Source organism: Aotus nancymaae, unplaced genomic scaffold (genome assembly GCF_030222135.1).
Source record: "Aotus nancymaae isolate 86718 unplaced genomic scaffold, 86718_ANA_hifiasm-v0.15.2.pri h1tg000004l, whole genome shotgun sequence".
Classification (NCBI taxonomy): domain Eukaryota; kingdom Metazoa; phylum Chordata; class Mammalia; order Primates; family Aotidae; genus Aotus; species Aotus nancymaae.
The window spans coordinates 24280864-24304391 of record NW_026988415.1 but is presented as its reverse complement, the minus strand read 5'-3'; the positions used below and the strand labels follow the sequence as shown (position 1 = coordinate 24304391).

At 36.4% G+C, this 23528-nt stretch overlaps 1 protein-coding gene across 1 annotated transcript in view; it reads right to left on the bottom strand.

Annotated features, from left to right (window-relative positions):
* TENM1 (teneurin transmembrane protein 1) overlaps positions 1-23528 on the bottom strand; it is a 789930-nt gene that overhangs the window by 181124 nt on the left and 585278 nt on the right. The window contains exon 14 of the mRNA XM_012475269.3: positions 765-950. Within this exon, the coding sequence (XP_012330692.2) occupies positions 765-950 (186 nt within the window). The remainder of the gene's footprint in view (positions 1-764; positions 951-23528) is intronic.

Below are 23528 nucleotides of genomic sequence, written 5' to 3'. Positions count from 1 at the left end.
TAATGATATCGAATGGCCCCTGTTAAAGCAGTCTCATTTAATGAAATTGCCTCTAAGTGATTTCAGCTGAAACAACCTATACTTTTCAAAAGGAAAAATGGGCAGTGAATGTTACCTTCACGACAAAACCACTTTTGTTTTTTTTGTTTTTGTTTTTGTTTTTTTTTTTAAGATGGAGTTTCACTTTCATTGCCCAGGCTGGAGTGCAATGGCACGATCTCAGCTCACCACAACCTCTGCTTCCTGGGTTCAAGTGATTCTCCTGCCTCAGCCTCCCGAGTAGCTGGGATTACAGGCATGCGCCACCAAGCCCAGCGAACTTATGTATTTTTAGTAGAGACAGGGTTTCACCATATTGACCAGGCTGGTCTTGAACTCCTGACCTTGTGATCCACCTGCCTCGGCCTCCCAAAGTGCTAGGATTACAGGCGTGAGCAACCACGCCTGGCCTCCACTTTTCTTATTAACCAATGACACTTTATTCCCATGTATCATCTTTCACTTGAGTAACTCAAAGCACTTGAAAGCAGAAAATATAAGGAATACTCAAGTAATGAGAAAGGAAACAACACAGGAAATAGGTAGAATATCATCAACCAAAGAAGAAACCTGCCAGTTCACAAAGCTTTAAAACTTGTAACCAACCTTCCTTCTCCTCCTCTACTCCAAACTCAAATTATACTAAATGCCTAGTGATTGACTCACTAGACTATTATTGCTTCAATTAATCCAATTTACTTTGATTAAAGTATGGTGGTACTTACCAATTGTGCAGTGGTCGCCCTCCCATCCAGGGCTACACTCACATTTTCCATCTTTGCATTGGCCATGCTCAGTACAGTGAGAATGACAGGAGCGTTCCTCGCATGTTGGTCCTACCCAGCCTTCTTCACACTGGCAAATTCCTCTTGAGCAGACTCCATGGCTACCACACTCCATGGTACAGAGCTCTGTGGGGAATTCAAAGGAGACATATTAACATATTTGTTAAAATCAGCAACCATTCTTCCAAAAAACATTAGAATTACCAAAAATCCCAGTCTATACGTATATTTTATTTATTTATTCATTTATTTAATAGAGATGGGATCTTGCTATGTTAACCAGGTTGGTCTTGAACTTCTGGCCCCAAGGGATCCTCCAATCTCGGCTTCCCAAAGTGCTGGGATTACAGATGTGAGCCACCATGCCCTGCCTATGCTTATATTTTAAATGAAATGTTTATATAAACAAGATGTTACAAGATCTCTAGCATCTGAATGAATGTGCAAGAAACTCTAAAAAGAGGTAGTTAAGTCTCTAATAACAATATAAAACTCTAAGGCAAATTTGATTTTGAGAAGTCCATAAAATGATAATAGCATTCCAGGCTTAGAAATGAAATTAATGACAAACAAATGCCAACTTGGTTTCACTAAAAATTCATTAAGATCACAGATAATGTTGCAGGGACTTTATGATACTATAAGATATCATTGGGGGAAAATACCAATAAAACAGTGCCCTAACTTCATTCAGAAAGACAAGTTCATTAATTGCAAAGATAACTTTTTAATAAAATTCATAATATACAAAAGATAAAGACGCCAATGATGGCAACCAACTGGTTTTCCTGATCATACTAACAATATTTGCATTTATTTTCAGCATGTAAAATTAACCCTGGTTGATTAAATAACACATTTTCTTATCTTGAAATGCTACTCAGTATTTAGACAATATAATAATCTCTGCTGAGATTCTCTCCTTTGTCCCTTTGATTTTTTGTTGAGAAATGTTGAATATTAACAAAGTCATGGCAATAGATAAACCAACATAAAAGCATGGCAAGCCTCTTTCTTGATCTAATTCCTTTGCTGGAGGAAGAGAAGTAGGATAAAAACCTACGGAAAGAATGAAATATGTTTTGGGAACAATAGGCCACATATTCCTGCAAGGAAAATAGGGTATTCTAGAAGCCAGGTTGTCTCTTTCACAGTCCCAAATTCTTAAACTAGTTTAATATATTCCGCAGATAGCAGAGTTATTATTCAGTAGATGGTAACAATCTTGTGATAAAGCCATGATTATGAGTTTTATTATAATCTGGATCAATTTGTTCATGAGTTTACTCACAAGTATTCTTTGAAGGTCAGGGTATGATGGTAAGAGTAGTGGATTTGAAATAAAGATACCTGCATCCCTGATTCCTCTGCTCAGTACCTATGGACCCTTAGGCAACCTACTAACATATTGTTTTAATCTCTGTGTAAGAATGCAATAGAAGTAATAATACTTGTAGCTTACAAGGCTGTTGGACAGATTTGAAATATATTTAACCAACAGGTCTTGCTCAAAATTGGATATAAGGATGAAGGAAAGGGAAAAATAAAAGTTTGGCTTAAACATATGGATAGATAACACTGTCATTAATGAAATGGGACAGGCTGATGGAAAAATAGGGGTGGAAGTTCAAACAGATTAACCTTAAGATATATGTAAAAAGCCAAGTGAAAATGCCAATGCAACCAGTAGGATATATGATTCCGACAGGCTAGGACTGGAGATATAAAATTGGCAGTCATTAGCATAAAGGTGGTATTTAGAGGCATGGAACTAACTGGTTGATATCCCTAAAGAGAGAATAGAAGAGCCCTGAAGAAAGATCAGGTAGAAAAAAGAGGAACCATCAAAGGAAACTGGGATGGAGAAGGCAGTGAGTGATAGGAAGAAATCTAGGAAATTGTGGTGTAACTAAAGCACAAGAGGATACTTCTTAATAAAGGAGTGTTTAACTACATCTAATATTGCTGAGAGGTCAAGTAAGCACAGGCAGAGAAGTACGCATTGGATTTATCAACATAAAATTTGTTGATGACTTTAGGAAGAGCTGTACTGATAAAGATGTAGTTGAAAAGCCAAATTAGAATGGGTGGAAAAGTGAATGGAAAGGTGTGCAGGGAATCCCCAGGTTGTGAGAAGAGTCTAGCACACAGAAAAACATATCTTAAAAAGGTGGGCATTGGCTTAAAAAGTGGTAGCTCAGGTAGAATTATCCTGAAAGAGCCCATGATCCCCAAATCTTGGTCTGAATCTCTGATTGATAATCTGTATTTATAATTTTAGTTTTTGTAGTAAGGCTGATATTATCATTCTGTTCCCCTTTATGGCCTCCCTCCAAGACAATAAAAACTGAACTGAAAGGGCCTTTATAAGATTAGGGGCTAATTGGTTAAAGCCAGTCAAGTCAGCACTGACTAGAATAGTTAGAAGCAAACATTTTCCATGTATTGCTTTGCACAACTATAAATGTTAGACACAGAGGAGTACATCATTCTGATTTCCGTCTGAAAAGTAATAGGACTAGATGGACAGTATTGCCCAAATAGCAGACTAGGCTATTTTCAAACTATCTCAATATAAACCTTTAGAAATGTTGGATATAATGTAACAATTTTTTAAATTGCATGTCTGCACTGACAAAAAGGAGAAATCCTCAATTGCCAGAAGCAAAGAGGATGCTAAAACCCAAAGCAGTCAATCTTCTGGTAGCCTTGTGGGTTATTATACACAATTATGAGTAGGGGCTTGGGTACTTAGGTCCACAAAGGGAAAAGAGATGAGGTTTTGGACCCATTTCAGATGGGAGTTGGACTAAATCTCCAGCGTAAAGCTGGAGACACTTGAAAGGCTGCAATCTCAGTAAGATGGTTAGTAATAAACTGTATCCACTAGCCCAGAGAGATGGCAAAGAAGCACCTACTATTGAGTATAAAATAATAATAACAAAAAATCTGGAGCTAGGAAGCAATGTAGAAATGAAATACTATCGTTTAATAATATGTAAGATGGAGTGTCCTGAATGAAATATTTGGAAAGCCTTATATTATTCAGGAGTTAGGTAACTGGTACTTTGTCAAGTATGCGTATGAAAACATAAAGGTGGAATTCTGTTTCTAGTAATAGGGACCTAAGTAATTCTTACCATTCCTTTCTGATGAGAACTAGAAAAAAACAAAATATACTTAAAATCTTTTGGGAGTTAGTGGAGTTGAAAAAACAGTAAAGAATTACTGTGCCAAGTTCCAGAAGAAAAAGAAAAGCCAGAGAGAAGAGCTTGACATTTGTGGATGCTTTTCCTGTAGCAGCATCTGTCAATTATAGTAGAGGGGGCTAGAGGGCTCAGAGGCTGAGTAGGGCTTTTTCAGTCTCATAGAATGAAAAAAACCAAAATTGAATAGATAATGGCTAATAAATTTCCAACATTGGCCAGGCACAGTGGCATATGCCTGTAATCTCGGCACTTTGGAAGGCTGAGGTGGGCAGGTCACTTGAGCCCATGAGTTTGAGAACAGTCTGTGCAACAAAGTGAGACTCCATCTCTATAAAAAATACAAAAATTAGCTGGGTGTGGTGGCATGTGCCTACAGCTACTCAAGAGGCTCAGGTGGGAGGATTGCTTGTGTCCAGGAGGTTGAGGATGCAGTGAGCCAGGTTCATGACACTGCACTCCAGCCTGGGCCACAGACTGAGACCCTGTCTCAAAAAAAAAAAAAAAAAGGAATTTCCAACACTGAAGAAAGCAGTAAGCCAAATAAATGAAACAAAATTGAAAGAAGAAAAAATGGGGGAAAAATTCACAATCATAGTCAGAGACTTTACAGGCCCCCCTGACACCAACTTAGAGAACAAGCAAACAAATTAGAAAGAATATGAAATATTTGAGCAACATGGTTAACAGATTTGATCTAATTGATATATATAGAACATTGCCATAAATGACTACAAAATACACATAATGTATTTCAAATGTATATAGAACATTTATAAATATTGACCATGTGATAGGCTATAAAGTAAGTCTTGATATATTTCAAAGTATTAAAATCATACATAGGATATTTTAAGGCCAGTATGGAATTAAACTTGAAAATAGTAATAGCAGGTGACTCTAAAATCCATACATGTTTGGAAATCAAGAAATACATTTTTGAATAAAACATTAAAACATGAAACAAAGAAGACTTAATCATGAAAATTAGAAAAGAATTTGAAATGAATGAAAATGAAGGTATCACATGTCAAAACCTGTGTAATACAACTAAATCCACATGTACAGAAAAATTTATAAGGTAGAAAGAAAAATGAGCTGAAAAACTATGACCTAAGTATCGAGTCTAAGAAATTAGAAAAAGAAAACCAAAGTAAACTCAAAGAAAGTAGAAGGAAGAAAATACTAATTGTAAGAGCTAAAAGTAATATAGTAGGAGTATATACACTATAGAAAGAATCAACAAAGTCAATACTTGATGATTTGCTCAGATCAATAAAATTGATGAACTCTACTGGAGATTGATCAAGATGAAAATACAGAAAACTCAAATAACTAATATCAGGAATAAAAAATATGACATTGCTATACATAGTGCAGACATAAAATATCCTAAGAGGATATTACAAACAACTTTTTGTCAATACATCTGAAACTTTTGATGAAATGAACAAATTTCTAGAATAAACCAACTTAATAAACTACAAGAAAAAAATGGAAACTGAATGGTTTCTATAAAGAAACTTAATCCATAATGGAAAACATTACTGCAAAGAAAATTCTAGTTTCAGATGACTTCATTTGTAAATGTACCAAACTTTTAAGAAAGAAAAATTGCCAATCTTAAATAAACTTTTCCAAAAAATAGAAAAAGAGGAAATTCTTAGCAATATGCCTTATGAGGTCAGCATAACCCTAATATAAAATTCTGAAGGATATTATTTTAAAAATATATGCCAATCTTTCTCATGAAGATCTCATTCATGGATACAAAAATCCTAAACCAAAATTAACATAGCAAATCTAGCCTTACATAACAAGAAATAATATTATGACCACTTTATGCTTATTCTGGAAATATAAGATTGCTTTTACCTTTGAAAATTAACAAATGAAATTCATCACGTATATGGAATAAAAGATAAAAACCAGATTATCATCTCAGTAGATATATAATAAGTATTTGATAAAATACTAAACATCCTTTCATGATAAAAACTTGTAGCAAACTAAGACTAAAAGGAACTTTTCTTTTTTGAGATGGAGTTTTGCTCTTATACTCCCATGCTGGAGTGCAATGGCGTGATCTCAGCTCATCGCATCCTCCGCCTCTTGGGTTCAAGCAATTCTCCTGCCTCAGTCTCCTGAGTAGCTGGGATTACAGGCATGTGCCACCACACCCATCTAATTTTGCATTTTTTTAGTAGAGACTAGGTTTCTCCATGTTGGTCAGGTTGGTCTCAAACTCCCAACCTTAGGTGATCCACCTGCCTCAGCCTCCCAAAGTGCTGGCATTACAGGCATGAGCCACCACACCCAGTTTAAAAGGAACTTTTAAGTTAACTTTTAATTAAAAAGAACTTTTAACTTTATTTATTTATTTATTTATTTTTTTGAGACTGAGTCTCACTCTGTCACCCAGGCTGGAGTGCAGTGGTGCGATCTCAGCTCACTGCAATCTCCCCCTCCCCGGTTCAAGCAATTCTCCTTGCCTCAGTCTCCCGAGTAGCTGGGATTACAGGTGCCCACCATCACACTCAGCTAATTTTTTTATATTTTTAGTAGAGACAGAGTTTCACTGTGTTGGTCAGGCTGGTCTCGAACTCCTGACTATGTGATCCGCCCGCCTAGACCTCCCAAAGTGCTGGGATTACAAGCGTGAGCCACTGTGCCCGGCCCCTAACTTTAATTTTTTTTGTTTCTTCATGCCACTAAGATTTGCAATGGTGATAGTTAACTTTAATTTTTAAACTAAGACTAAAAGAAACTTTAAATTCGATAAAGAGCAGCTACAAAATCCCACAGCAAACATCATAACAAATATTGAGACGTTGAAATCTTTTCTTGTATTATTAAGACTGAGAAAAGATGCCTATGATCATCACTTCTACACAATATAATTCTGGAGGTCCTAGCCAATGAAATTATGCAAGAAAAAGAAAACTTGTATAAACACTGAAAAGGAATGAATAAAGTCATCATTCCTCAAAGACAGTACAACTTTAATTTAATGGACATATACAGATACTTAAAACTGTGACTATTTAATACATGTTCTTTTCAAGCACACACAGAATAACTCACAGAAACTGACAAAGATTCATCTACAAAGCAAGATTCAACAAATGCCAAAGATTCCACAGCATACGGATTATACTGCTTCACAAACTGCAGGAAAATTAGAAATCAGTAAGACACCAAAAGAAAAATCCCAGAAAGGTGTTCTTTAAAAACACACCTAAAAATAATTCATGAATTATGTTTCAAAAATTACATTGGAATTAGAAACTGAATAACAATGAAATACTATTTATAAAAACTTGTGGGATGCAGCTTAGACAGAAACTTAGAGGAAATTTACACCCTGAAACGCATGTTGTAGAAAAGAAGAATAATTGAAATTTAATGAGCAAAGTGTTCAAATCAAGGAGTTAGAAAAAGGACTGCATATAAGTAGATGAAGAAAACAATAAAGTCAAGAACACAAGTTAATGAAATTGCAAACAAGGAAACAACAGAGAAGATCAACAAAATCAAACTGTATTTTTGAGATGAATATAAAAAATAGAGAAATCTCTGGCAAGGTAATAGAGCTAGAAAAAAGAAAAAGAAAGAATACAAATAAACATTAAAGATTAAAATTCAAAAATAAATGAGAGACTGCTATTAACAATTTTATGCCAGTAAATCTGAAACCTTAGGTAAAGTAGACATTTTTCGAGAAAACAAATGGACATGAGAAGAAATAGAAAACCTGAATACACATTAAAAACGCTGAAAATTGCCCACATGATTTTAAAGATGTATTTTGTCAAAATTTCAAAGGATAAATAATCTCTATTTTAAACGATACCAGAGAACAGGAAAAAAGGGAAACCATCCTGAATCATTTTATAAAACTATAACCTAGTTCCAAAATAGGGTAAGAAAAAGAGAAAATGATTTTTTTTTTTTAAAGATGATATGTTGCTATTTTGCCCAGGCTGGACTTAAACTCTTGAGCTCAAGTGCTTCTTCCACCCCAGCCTCCCAAGTAGCTAGGACTGCAGGTGTGTTCCACCTTGCCCAGCTCTACAAACAATTTCTTAATAGGCCAATTTCACTTATAAATATGGCTGTAAAAATCTCCAAGAAAATATCTGGTAATCAAACCAAAAATGCATGCACATACACACACACACACATGCACACACCAATATAAAGAAGTCATAGCCAAGTAAGCATGAATGCTAGGATGGTTTAACTTTAGAAAAATCTATCAGTGTAATTCACCACTGAATTATTCCATTTTACTTTAACACATTTCATAAAGATTAAGGAAAAATTATAATATTATTATTATATGTAGAAAGAGTACCATTTAAAATTTAGTTCCTAGTTACGATAGAATCTCCTAGAAAACTAGGGCTAAAAGAGAACTCACTGAGTATGATAAAGGTGATTTACCAAAATCCTATAGTAAGCATCATATTTAGTACAGAAATAGAGTAATATATTCCTCTTAATGTCAGAAGAAATACTAGAATTAACTACGGCTTCTAACTCAATGTTGTACTGGAAATCTTAGTCAGCACAAAAAGGCAACCAAAGACATAAAAAAAGTGAAATGCCTGAAAAGGAAGAGATAAAATTGAACATACAAGTAAACTATGAAAGCTGCAAGAGAGGATAACAAAGTTGCTGAATATAAAGTCAAAAGGAAAAAGTCGATAGCATGCCTAGATATCGCAGGCAGCAAATTAGAACATGTACTTTTTTTTTTTTAAATAAAAGGTCCCATTAACAATAATAGCAAATATAGCAAAAAAAGGTTCCACATTCCTTTACCTAAAATTTTAAAACTTTATTGAAGAACACATAAAAAGACCCAATCAATGGAAAGATATACTGTGTTCACGGCTCACAAGCCTCAATATCATTAGAATGTCAATTTTCTCTACTAGTTCTATAAATTCAATGTAATTCTGGTAAATATTCAAACATAGAACCTGAAAACCTGATCCTGAAATCCATATGAAACAGAAAAGGCCAAGAATATCCAAGAGCATTTTGAAGCATACCTATTAATATTAGAGAGTGTGTATGTGTGTCTGAACCTAAATATCTATCAATGGGAAAAAATATATAAATTTTAGTATGTTTATGCAGTGCAAAAAATATAGCAGTCAACTTGAATACGGTAGAGGTACATATCTGAATATGGATAAACTTTAGAAACATAACAGTGAAGGAGGAAAGCAAGTTATTTATATGAAATTTAAACACACGCAGAACAATACAATGTATTTTATGGATATATACATATTTGGAAAAGCCTAAAAATGTATATTGTATGGCAATGATTAGATATGGATAGTGGTTTCTGCTGCAGAGAAGAGAGGCAGATGGTAATCACAAAGCATACATAGGGATTTTGTTTATATTTATTAATTTTTAAAGCAAAGTAGTAGGTTTACAGCTGTTCATTATGTTATCTTACATGTTTGAAATATTTCATAATAATTTAAAAAAGAAAAAGAGAATCGGTAAAAAAAACCACAATTATCTTTAGAGACTGACTGCTCTATTGAATAAATAACTGGAGATATGACTTAACTTGTCTCTTACACTCCTCAACACAATACCCTCCACAGATACAAACCATAACCACAAGTCAGATTTATGGTTTCAGCACAGCAAGTATCCAGGTGGGAAGCAATATCCTCATGAATGAGGGAATCCTCTACAAAATAAATTACTACAAATGGAGAAGCAGATCTTAAGCAATAAGCATTCCTCATTTTGAACTGCATCAACATTTCTGCAATTGCCTCCAGTTCCAAATGGAGTTTCTGGACTGATTCTAAGATGTTTTTCAATCCCAATCTTCCTATAATCAGCAGTGGGGTTGGTGTGAGTGAAGAACTAACAGCAAACAGATGCTGGCAGTTGTATAATTTATAAACAAGATAGAAATGATATTTGCTCTAATACATTTGTCTCATGAATAGTTCTATTCCATGTGTAATATTTTCTATCTTGTTGAAAATACATTAACATTACAGGCTACAAAATATGACAAAAGAATGCTAAAATATAAACATTTTTCTGTGCAAATGTATTGGAAAAGAACATGAAAAATATAGGCCGACACTTTAAAGTTCTATTGAGACATTTCATTTTTAATAAGTTTCTTTATGCATGTCAACAATGAACAACACCTGTATAAATTGAACTCAGATATAACTGGAACACTTCTTTGTTGCATGCTGACAAAGAACAATTTGATTAAACAGTAAATCCTTCAGAGCCTCCCTCAGAACCACTTCTCTGAGATTTACTTTTTAGGCAAAACTTCCAAGTAACGTAAACTCTGTTATTCTTGACCTTTCTGCCTTCCTGAATATTAGACGGTGATCACATTGGGCACCCCAAAATATTAAATCTGGTTATCAGTTTTTAAGTATACATTTATGTAAATTTTTCAATATTAAAATAAGGCATTCTAAACAAGGAAAAGACATTTCTGATGTAAAAATCCATAAAAATGAAGAAATTATTACATATTCATTTGCCCAGCATCTGGTAGAATCAAGTAAAGATCAGAGGAAAGCAGACTGAAAGAGAAAGCAAAGGGAAGAACAGAGGACGAAGGAGCTTGAATAGACAGAGACCCTCTCTTTGTTAGGCTTTACTGCAATTTTTGTTGGGGAAACTAAACTATGAGGATTTTCTCATTGTTTTGTACGATTAATATAAGAAATAACGATAAGAAAAAAAAGTAAGGTGATACTGGCAAGTGTGGGGAATGCCAGCCCAAGCTGTTTAAGAAGGGCTGAAAGAATTTTTGGTGTATACCAAGAGTTTCACTAAAATCAAGCAATGATTCAACCAATAATAGTAAACATTATTACAAACAAAAGTTTTTGTACTCTGTGTTGTTTCACCAAGTGTTTGGATCATTTTCATTTTACTGATATCAACTTCTTCCATTTCTCAGTAGCAAATATTCTACTAGAGTGGGAATACTATAAGTCACTGTTAACTTTATATTAATAGAACACACATGTACACATCCGTGCACATGTACATGTACATGTACATACATGTATGCACACATACATATTTTTGGTCTCTATTTCCCTAAAAGTAATTTGAAGAATATATTAGTTGATGACGTTTCATATCTCTTTTATTGCATATGGTTAAATTAAATACCATCTCTAACCAATCTTTACAAGTACCTTGGTATGATAAAGATTTGGCTTTACTGTGGGATACATATCACATTTTCTATGTTCGAGGTATAATAGTATCTCCTCATTTTAACACAGAAAACCTGTAACACAATACTTGTCCCTCAGCCTCAGTATTACAATGATGCTTCAGTATATCTTAGTAGTTTTAATACTATCTTAAATTTGAACAATCAAACTGAAGAGATTCAAAATGATACAAAATGTCAGCTAGCTTTAACTGAACAAATAACAACATACAAGCAGAGTCACAACAGAAACACACTCCAGCATATACAAAACCTTGAGATGATTCTCAAATTCTTGACAGATAAGAACAAAAATCTCAAGGAATCTGGCATGTGAAGATCAAAAGTTGTAATGACTTTCAGCTTAATGTTTCATTGATCTGGATTGTCACAAGGTTTTGGATTTCCTTTATAAAGGAGCTGGTCAACTGTTCTTTGGTAGATCCGAATAACCTGACAAGACAGAAAAATCTATGCCTGACTTAAAACTTTTGAATTCGAAAAAATAAGTCAGTTGGCCTTTTCACTATACAGAATCTTTCCTTTGGAATAAATCCTGTTTCCTTGCTTGCTAAATAAAATATTCTCCCTAACTCTAGATATCACATTTTGGTTAGCTTAGTGATCAGAAGCTCAAATTATTGAAGACGAGGTGAACTTCTACTCAGTGGTAGCTACAGACTGCAAGAGTGTGTTTCAATCCTTTGATTATGAATCTGACACTTTTGCCTATCCAAATAGTATCCTTGAACGCCAAAGAATGTTGAAATGTAGACATTTGTTTCATAAATGCTTATCATTTGACCCAGTAGGTACCAGATTGTCAGGGTAAAACCATCACCCTAAAGGAGCAACTATTAGCTTTTTTTTTTTTTTTAAATGGAGTCTCACTCTGTTGCCCAGACTGGAGTGCAGTGGTGCGATCTTGACTCACCGCAACCTGTCTCCCGGGTTCAAGTGATTCTCCTGCCTCAGCCTCGCAAGTAGCTGGGACTACAGTCACCTGCCACCATGCCTGGCTAATTTTTGTATTTTTAGTAGAGATGGGGTTTCGCCATGTTGGCTAGGCTGGTCTCAAACTCCTGACCTCAGGTGATCCACCCGCCTCGGCCTCCCAAAGTGCTGGGATTATAGGTGAGAACCACTGCGCCCGGCCCCACAAATATTAACTTTCAAGGCTCCTGATCTGTCATTAGTAGTAGGCCATGGGATTGCTCAGCCATGGCAGAGTTTGTTTTAGTTTATCTACAGGTTTTCGCTTAGACCTTCTTATCATAATTGCTATAATTGTGGCCACCTAAAGGGGCAAGTTTAACTGCCTCATAGAGGTATGAAATGCATGTCTTAGACATCAGTAAAACAGTGTTCTCACTTATAAAACTATATACAGTATAGAGTGTATATATACTATATATATATACTTATAAAACTATTTTATATATACTTAAAAAGTATATATACTTATAAAACTATAAACACTATATAGTGTATATATATATATCACTTATAAAACTACTACTGGAATAATTATTACTACATCTTGTCTCAGAGTGGCTACTTAAGAAGTATTTCTTGGTATGTTAGAAAGCTACTTTTTGTGTATAAAGTTTAACACTCTTGGGCATGATTTGGTAAAACGTTAAAATTGCACTAGGCAGAAGTTTTTCTCCCTTTCCTGAATGATATTTGACCTGTTTTTCCTTTCTCAAAAATTTTTGACATTACCTCTCCTGAAAATGAATTTTCGTTAATCCCCTTGATGTATATCTAAATTAACTACATGGTGTTATTCTAAGGCTCCAATTTAGCAAAGAAGCTCTTCAAACCAAAGATCTTCAAATACACGTCTAAGTCCCCAAGTAAATCTGATAGCATACTTCAGTGGCAAAGCCAAAGCTGTATGTTAGAAGGACACTTCACACAGACTAAAAATCTTACTCTAAACGAAAAGGAGCTCACAGAGTTGTCTCCCCATTCCCATTTAACACTATTGCTAAGGGCTCACACCATGCTTTAGAACACTAGCTCTAATTGGAGTCCAAAAGAGAGGCAATACTAGCAATCATCAGGCAACCACGGCAACGGTGGTAGTCTTCTGTATCCTTAATGCAGAAGGTATGTTCAAAGCATTACAAAGGCATGGAAAGTAGCTTTCTCTCAAAGATCTGCACAGGGGCTGCATACATATTTACAAAGCTGCATCATAGCCCAACAGATCACGCACCAACAGTTTATTTTTACCACTATAAATAAACATGACAGGGGAGAGAAGAAATGTAAAGAACCCAGAGTCAACAAAATCCTCAGCATGATGAAGACAAAGGCATATAAACGTCCGTATATAGTATTTCAATGCACAGTTTAGTGTCATTTAAGACACTTAGTTTTTAAAAAATGTATAGTTTTACTCTACGGCAATCATCAAGGCTCTATGGTTATTAGTGTCATCTAAACTTTAATACATATTTTGTATGCTTCCTATGAGCTGCCACACCCATTCTTCTAAGGATTAATGTTGGAATAAAGCATTTGACTTTATGCCTATCCTTGTCTCATGACATCAACATTCTAGTGAGGTAACAATGTACTGTAGGAAAGCTATGAGGAGGCAGTATATCAATCTAGCTATATTTACACAAAGTTAAAGTCCTTGACTCATTCTCAATTTCACAAATAGCATGCTACACATTTCTACCTGGCTAAGCCACCAGCACCTTTAAACTCAACATGTTTATAACCTACATTTTAATACTCATAAATAAATTCTTTATCCCGATTTCACTATTCTTTTTGAGGTAGGGATTCACTCTGTTGCCCAGGCTGGAGTACAGTGGCCAGATCACGGCTCACGGCACTGTCGACCTCTCAGGCTCCAGCAATCCGCCTACGTCAGCCTCCTGAGCAGCTGGAACTACAGACACAGGCCACCGTGCCCAGCTAAGTTAAAAAAATTTTGTAGAGATTGGGTCTTACTATGTTGTCCAGGCTGGTTTTGACCTCCTGGGCTCAAACAATCTTCCTGCCTTGGCTTCCTAAGTAGCTAGGATTACATGACCAAGCCACCACCTCCAGCCTGATTTCACTATTTTTGTTAATATCATAATAATCGTCCTAGTTTCCAAGGCTAGGAAACTTGGCATTATGCTTTCATCTTTGTTTTGCCTTATGCTCATATCCAACTACATCTTTCAGTTCTTCTGTTTTCAACACTTAGAAGAAGTGTTTCTCTCTTTCTGGAGAGCCAGGATAGCGTAGTGATTAAGAGTATGGGCCGGGCGCGATGGCTCACGCCTGTAATCCCAGAACTTTGGGAGGCCGAGGCGGGTGGATCACGAGGTCAAGAGATCGAGACCATCCTGGTCAACATGGTGAAACCCCGTCTCTACTAATACAAAAAAAATTAGCTGGGCATGGTGGTGCGTGCCTGTAATCCCAGCTACTCAGGAGGCTGAGGCAGGAGAATTGCCTGAACCCAGGAGGCGGAGGTTGCAGTGAGCCGAGATTGCACCATTGCACTCCAGCCTGGGTAACAAGAGCGAAACTCTGTCTCAAAAAAAAAAAAAAAAAAAAAAAAAAAAAGAGTATGGACTCTAAAGCCTGATTTCCTGGTCTGGAATCCTAGCTCAGACATGGATTAATTATGGGATCTTGAGCATTTCACTACATCTTTCTATGCTTTGGCTTCCCGTCTATAAAATGGGGTTGGTACAAGGAACAAATGTGTCAATATATGTAAAGTGCTTGCATATATTACATATAGTGCTGGGTACATAAGTATTACATAACTGTTAGAAATTATGACTACCTCTGTTTCCAATACACTTATCTGGCCGCTCACCATTTTTTTGTCTTGAGTCTCACAAAAGCTTCATCAGCTTCACAAATGCTCTGTTCTCTTTTTAAACATCCCACATACAACTATAAGCTAGAATAATAGAATCTTAGGGCTTGTGAAAACTTTAAAATCCATCTGGATAGTCCTTCACTTTGACATACAAACTTCCTACCTTTCCAATATTTTCCCAAAAGTTCAGCTATATGTCACAAAGCTAGTCAATTCTATTTTTGTGCAACCATATTAGAAAGTAATTTGTTGATCTGAACTGAAATGTTCTGTGATGTTCTTTCACCAATTGGTTTTATTTGTGTTCTTTAATTCTGCCAAAAATTAGCATACTCTCTTTTCCACTGGTCAGCCCCTCAGATAATTGAAGATAGCTATTTGATCTCAATTAATTTTTTCTTTTTCTATCCACCCTTGAGTCCTACAAATGTTGCTTATGTTACATTGTTTGCTTACCCTTAATATACTGGCTATTCTTCTCTGCATAAAGCACAGCTCTGGTCACACACTACCTGTAAAAATATTTCATAGTTTACCAAAGCACACTGAAGTCCAAAATCCTTAGCCTAGAAATCAAAACTCTCTCTAACCAAGCCCCAATTGTTACATTTTTGACTTTGGTTTTCATGGTTCTCCAGCTTGCATCCTTTGCTATACACAAATTTGACTGCTAGCGCTGTCCTATTTACTAGAATCCTTTTCATGCTTCTGGGGCTCTACAATGTTTTCCTTTAGTTTTTAAAGGCCTTTCCCACAGCCTATCTCTACCTGCACAAATGATCCTTCCACTTGAAGCTTGAATGACACCTTCTTCAAGCAACAGTCAATGGTCTAAGATGCTCCAAGGCAGGGGGGATCTTCCCCTTTTCTATACCATTATAAAGTTTTGTTTACGCATATATTATGATTGTTATTGCACGTAATCTTTTATTGTAGTTTTCATATGTATGCATTATTCTTCCCAATATATTATAAGTTAATGAAGGAAGGAACTAGGTCTTAATCCTTTTTTTCTCTTTCCCACATTTCTAGCACATGATAAGCACTCAATAAATATCTGTAGGATTAATTCATTAATTCATTTAGCAAACATTTATTGAGTACTCTGCATAGCTCAGGGCAAACTTGAGCTTTATGTAGTTTGATTAAATAAATTATGGATGAACATACAAGTGTCTCAAATTTTCAGTCTGAGTGACTAGAAAAAAGTTGGCACCACTGAGGGAAATCAGGAAGTCAGGACAAGTTATGTTTGGTTTTGGTTGTGTTTAATCCAAGGTGCTGGCAAAAGTTGCAGAATAATAGGTATTTACTAAGCTGGCATATGGATAGGTATTTACTAAGCTAAGATTCTATTACTGGAGCTTACAGTTGTGTGTGGGAAAGCTACATGCTAGGTGCTGCTGTGGATCAAAAAAGAAGGCAGGAAAGAGGGTGGTGCTAATTCATAGGCACTTGTCTGAGATTAACATTAAATCAAAGTAGTAACATAAAAAATAGTGACTACAAGGTAAGGAAACACCTTCAGTATCCACCGACAGACAAATGGATAAAGAAAATGTAGTATATATACAATAAAATACTATTCAGCTTTAGAAAAGGAGATCCCGCCATCTGCCACACATGTATGAACCGGGAGGATGTTATTCTAAGTGGAATAAGCCATGCACAGAAAGGTAAATACTGTATGATCTCACTTACGTGTGGAATCATATATATATATATGCATATATACACATATACATATACACACATATAGATATACATGTATATATGCATATGAATGTATACTCATATATGTATATGTACACATATATGTGCATATATATGCACACACATACACCCAGAGATAGAAAATAAAATAGTGGTTATGGAGTGGGGTCAGGGAGAGGAAATGGGAAGATATAGGTTTAAGGACACAGAGTAGCAGATATGTAGGGTGGACAAGTTTAGAGATTTAATGTACAACATGAGGACCGTAGTTAATACAATTGTACTGTATTAAGAATTTTTTATTTTTTATTTCATTTTTAATTTTTTTTTAACTTTTATTTTAGATTCAGGAGGTACACATGCAGATTTATTACCTAAATACATTGCATAATGCTGAGGTTTGGGGTATGATGATCCTGTAACCCAGGCACTGAACATAGTACCCAACAGTTAGTTTTCAACCCTCCCCCTCCCTCCCTCCTCCTACAGTAGTCCCCAGTTTCTATTGTTGCCATCTTTATGTCCCTGAGTACCCAGTGTTTGGTTCCCACTTACAAGTGAGAATGTGCAGTATTTGATTTTCTTTCCTGTGTCAGTTTGCTTAGGATAATGGCCTCCATCTCCATCCATGTGGCTACAAAGAACATTATTTAGTTCTTTTCTATGGCACACAGTATTCCATGGTACATATATACCATATTTTCTTTATCCAAGCCACCATTAATGGGCATCTAGGTTGATCTCAAGTCTTTGACATTGTGAACAGTGCTGTGATGAACATGCAAGTCCGTGTGTCTTTTGGTAGAACAATTTGTTTTCTTTTGTATATATCCCCAGTAATGGGATTGCTGGATTGAACGGTAGTTTCATTTTAACTTCTTTAAGAAATCTCCAAATTGCTTTCCACAGTGGCTGAAATAATTTACTCTCCCACCAACAGTGTATAAGTGTTCCCTTTTCTTCACAGCCTCACCGGCATTGTTATTTTTTTACTTTTTCATAATAGCCATTCTGACTGAGGTGAGATGGTATCTCACTGTGGTTTTGATTTCCATTTCTCTGATGATTACTCATGTGGAGTATTTTTTCATATGTTTGTTGGCTACTTGTATGCCTTCTTTAGTGAAGTGTCTATTCATGTCTTTTGTCCATTTTTTAAAAAAATGTATTTTAAGTTCTGGGACACATGTGCAGGATGTGCAGGTTTGTTATATCGGTAAACATGTGCCATGGTGGTTTACCGCACTTATCAACCCATCATTTAGGTATTAAGCCCCACATGCATTAGCTATGTATCCTGATGCTTGCCTTCTGCTATCCCCCAACAGTCCCCAGTGTGTGTTGTTCCCCTCTCTGTGTCCATGTGTTCTCATTGTTCAGCTCCCACTTATGAGTGAGGACATGCAGTGTTTGGTTTTCTGTTCCTGTGTTAGTTTGCTGAGGATAATGGCTTCCAAATCCATCCATGTCCCTGAAAAGGACATGATCTCATTCTTTTTTATGGCTGCATAGTATTTCATGGTGTGTATCTACCACATTTGCTTTATCCAGTCTATTATTGATGTCTTTTGCCAATTTTTAATCAGATTATTTGTTTTTTGCTTGTTCAAATTGAATCAATTGATTCTTCCAATCTATGAGCATGGAATGTTTTTCCATTTGTTTGTGTTATCTATGATTTCTTTGAGCAGTATTTTGAAGTTCTCCTTGTAGAGATCTTTCACCTCTTTGGTTAGCTGTGTTCTTAAGTAGTTTTTTTTTTGTTGCTATTGTAAATAGGATTGTATTCTTGATTTGGCTCTCAGGTTGAACCTTATTGGTGTATAGAAATGGTACTTATTTTTGTACATTGATCTGTGTATCCTGAAATTTTACTGAAGTCATTTATCAGTTCCAGGAGCCTTTTAGCAGAGTCTTTAGGGTTTTCTAGGTATAGAATCATAACATCCATGAAGACAGATAGTCTGAGTTCCTCTCTTCCTATTTGGAGGCCTTTTATTTATTTCTCTTGCCTAATTGCTCTGGCTAGCACTTCTAGTACTATGTTAAATAGGAGTGGTGAGAGTGGACATCCTTGTCTTGTTATAGTTCTCAAGGGGAATACTTCCAGTTTTTGCCTGTTCAGTATGATGTTGGCTGTGGGTTTGTCACAGATGGCTTTTATTATTTTGAAGTATGTTCCTTTGATGCCTAGTTTCATGAGGGTTTTTATCATGAAGGTATTTTGGAGTTTATCAAAAGTTTTTTCCACATCTACTGAGATGGTCATACGATTTTTGTTTTTAAGATGAATCACATCTATTGATTTGTATATGTTGAATCACTTTTGCATCCCAGGGATAAAGTCTACTTAATTGTGGTGCACTAGCTTTTTGATGTACTGCTGGATTCAGTTTGCTAGTATTTTGTTGAGAATTTTTGCATCCATGTTCAACAGGGATATTGGCCTGCAGTTTAATTTTTTTGTTGTATCCTTGCCAGTTTTTGGTATCAGGGTGACGTTGCCTTCATAGAATGAGTTGAGTCACGTTCCTTGATTTTTTGGAATAGTTTTAGTAGAATTGGTACCAGCTGTTCTTTGTACATCTGGTAGAAATTGGCTGTGAATCTATCTGTTCTGGGCTCTTTTGGTTGCTAGACTTTTTATTACTGCTTCAATTTTGGAACTTGATATTCATCTATTCAGGCTTTGAATTTCTTCCTTGTTCAATCTTGGGAGGTTATGGTTTTCCAGAAATTTATCCATTTCCTCTAGATTTTCTAGTTTGTGTGAGTAAAAGTGTTAATAATAGTCTCTGAGGATACTTTGTATTTCTATGGGATTGGTTGTAATGTTACTTTTGTTATTTCTGATTGTGCTTATTTGGATCTTCTCCCTTTTTAATTTTTTTAATCTAGCTAGTGGTGTATCCATCTCTTTTTATCCTTTCAAATAACCAACTTTTGGTTTTGTTAATTCTTTGCTTGGATTTTTGAGTCTTAATTTCATTCAGTTCTGCTCTGAGTTATTTATTTTCTTCTGGTAGCTTTGAGGTTAGTTTTTGTTTCCTAGTTCCTATAGGTGTAATGTTAGATCATTAATTTGAGATGTAACTTTAGTGCTATAAGCTTTCCTCTTAACATAGCTTTTGCTGTGTCTTAGAGATTTGGGTATGTCATGTCTCTGCTTTCACTTATTTCAAAAAATTTTTAAATTTCTGCCTCAATTTTATTGTTTACACTGAAGTCATTCAGGAGCAAGTTGTTTAACTTTCACATAATTGTGCAGTTTTGAGAGATCTTCTTGGTATTGAATTCTATTTTCATTCCACTGGAATGGAATAGAGTATTCCAAGAGTATGGTGATATAATTGCAATTTTTCTGCATTTGTTGAGATTTGCTTTAAGACTGAGCATATGTTTCCTCTTGGAGTATGTTCCATGTGCAGATGAGAAGAATGCATTTTGTGTTTTTGATGGGTAGAGTATTCTGTAGATGTCTATTAGGTCCAATTGGTTGAGTATCTAATCTAAATCCAGAATTTCTTTGTTAGTTTTCTGTCTCAGTGATCTGTTTAATGCTGTCGGTAGGGTGTTGAAGAACCATACTATTATTGTGTAGCTGCTTACTTCTTTTAATAGGTCTAGAAGTACTTGTTTTATGAATCTGAGTGCCCCAATGTTGGGTGTGTATATATTTATGATAGTTAAGTCTTGTTGAATTGGACCCTTTATCTTTATGTAATGACCTTCTTTGTCTTTATTTATTGTTGTTGGCTTAAAGCCTATTTTATCTAAGAATAGTGAACCCTGCTTTTTTTGTTTTCTATTTGCATGGTAGATCTTTCTTCAACCCTTAACTTTGAGCTTCTGGGTGTCATTACATGTGAGTTGAGTCTCTAAAAGGCAGCAGACGGATGGGTCTTGTATTTTATCCAACTTGCGACTCTGTCTTTTAAGTGGGGGCATGTAGATCATTTATATTCAAGGTAAATATTGACATGTGAGGTTTTGATCCTATTCTAAAGTTGTTAACTGGTTGTTTTGTGGTTTCTATTATTTACTTGCTGTATAGGGTATGTGGGCTGTGACTGAAGGGTGTTTGTGTGGCAGCAGGTATTGTTCTCTCATTACTGTGTTCCTTAAGGAGCTCTTTTAAGGCTGATCTAGTGGTAACACATTCCAATAGTGCTTGCTTGTGTGGAAAAGTTTTTATTTCTCCTTTGCTTATGAGGCATAGTTTTGTGGGATATGAAATTATTGGTTGGAATTTCTTTTCTTTAAGAATGCTGAAATCAGGCCCCCAATCTCTCCTGGCTTATAAGGTTTCTGCTGAGAAGTCTACTGTTAGCCTGATGGAGTTCTCCATGTAAGTAATCTGACATTTTTCTCTGGCTGCTTTTAAGATTTTTTTCTTTAGCACTGATATTGGATGGTCTGGGGACTACATGTGTTGGTGATGTTCATTCTGTGTAGTATTTTACAGGCATTTTCTGCTCTTCTTACATCTGGATGTCAACCTTTCTAGCAAGATCAAAGAAATTTTTTGAATTATTCCCTCAAATGTTTTCCAGGTTTTTTGCCTTTTCTTCTCCTCTCCCATAATGCCAAGAATTCACATTTTGGTTGTTTTATGTAATTCTATATTTCTCAAATACTTAGTTTATTTTTAAAAATTCTTTTTAGTTAATTTTGTCTGACAGGGATAGTTCAAAAGACTGGTCTTCAAGCTTGGAAATTCTTTCCTCTGCTTGGTCTAGTCTATTAATAAAGCTTTCAATTGTATTTGAATTTCAATTGTATTTTGACATTACTTGAGTGTGTTTTCAATTCCAGAAGCTTTGATTGATTTCTGTTTAGTATATTAATCTCTTCTTTATTTCCTGGATTGCTTTAAAAGTTTCTTGGTGTTGATTTTCAACCTTGTCTTGGATCTCATTGAGCTTCTTTATAATTGTACTTTGAATACTTTATTTGTAACTTCTGAATTTCTATTTTGCTTAGGAACCAAAATAGGCTGGATCTGCTAGTGTGATCCTTTGATGATGTTCCTACATTCAGATTTTTTCATGGTGCCACATTTCTTCTGCTGATTCTTTCTCATCTGGAGATGTTGGCATTTCTAATTTTTATAATTATTTCCTTGCCAGTAGGATTTTTCTTCATTTTTCTTTTCCTATATTATTATTATTATTATTTTTGAGACTGAGTATTGCTTTGTCACCCAGGCTGGAGTACAGTGGCACGATCTCAGCTCACTGCAACCTCTGCCTCCCAGGTTCAAGTGATTCTCCTGCCTTAGCCTCTTGAGTAGTTGGGACTACAGGCATGTGCCACCACACCCAGCTAATTTTTATATTTTTAGTAGCGATGAGATTTCTCATGTTGGCCAGGCTGGTCTCAAACTTCTGACCTCAAGTGATCTGCTCCCCTTGGCCTCCCAAAGGGTTGGGATTACAGGCGTGAGCCACCATGCCCAGGCCTTATTGTTTTTTGTTTGTTTGTTTGTTTAATATCCCTTTTCTTTTCTTCCCCTCCCTAGAGGGTATGACTGCAGAGGATGCTGCGTATGGACTTTCTTTTGGCTTTGCTTCTATAGCTCTGTGCACTTCCCTCAGCAGGTTTAATATCGGGTTGTGCAGTTAGACCTACAAGCCAGTAGATGGTGCTTGTAGGTAAGAGCTAGCTATAGCAAATGTGGCTGCATATATACTTACTCCATCCTTGTTTACTGGTAGAAGCTCTCTGTTCTCTCAGGCAATGGGCTGATTCATGGAGTGCAGAGTGGTCTGAACTCTGCTCAGCCCCAGGGTTGTGGGGGACAAGATGAATAGGGCTGGACTTGGCATGTCCACCTACAGATCCTCCCTCCAATGTCAGGCACAAGCACCAGTGCCAAGGGATAATCTGGTGGGCAGCCACCAAGTGCCCAGAAGTGTGCCTAGGTATAGAGGTGGGAAGCCTCCTCTACCCCAAGTTCCCTGCATGGGGATAAGGGGCAGCCTAAACTCCTAATCCAGGACAGTGGCTACTCCAGATGCCTGGAGATCTGCCTGGACATGGAGCAGAGAGGGCCACCCTGCACTAAGATCTCTGAATAGGAAGGGTTGGGTGGCTCACACTGCTGTTCCAGGTGAGTAGGTGCTCTGAATACCTGGATATCTGCCTGGATATGGACTCAAGAGAGCCCCACAACACTAGAATCTGTGCCCAGGAAGGGTAGGGCACCTCAGTCTGCTGAACCAGGTGAATAGGTGCTTTGAATGCCTGGAGATCTTCCTGGGCATGTAGCAGAGAGGGCCTCCCTGCACCAAGACCTCTGTACAGGAAGTATGGGGCAGGTCAGGATGCCAATCCAGGTGAGTTGGTGCTCCAAATGCCTGGAAATCTGCCTGGGCTTGGAGCAGAGAGAGCCTCACTACACCATGATCTATGTCCAGAAATGGTACAGCAGCTCATGGTGCCAAACCAGGCAAAGAGTTCCTTTGAATGCCTAGAGATCTGCTTTGGTGTGGAGCGGAAAGGGCCCTGTTGCGCCTCAATTTATGTCCATGAAGGGTGAGGCAACTCAGTCTGCTGGTCTAGCCAAGTGGGTGCTCCAAATGCCTCAATTTCTGCCTGGGTCACAGGGCACAGAAGGCCCCAAAGGACCTCATTCTACTTCCAGGAAGGGTGGAGTGGCTCAGGATTCTGGTTCAAGTAAGTGAGCATTCTAAGTA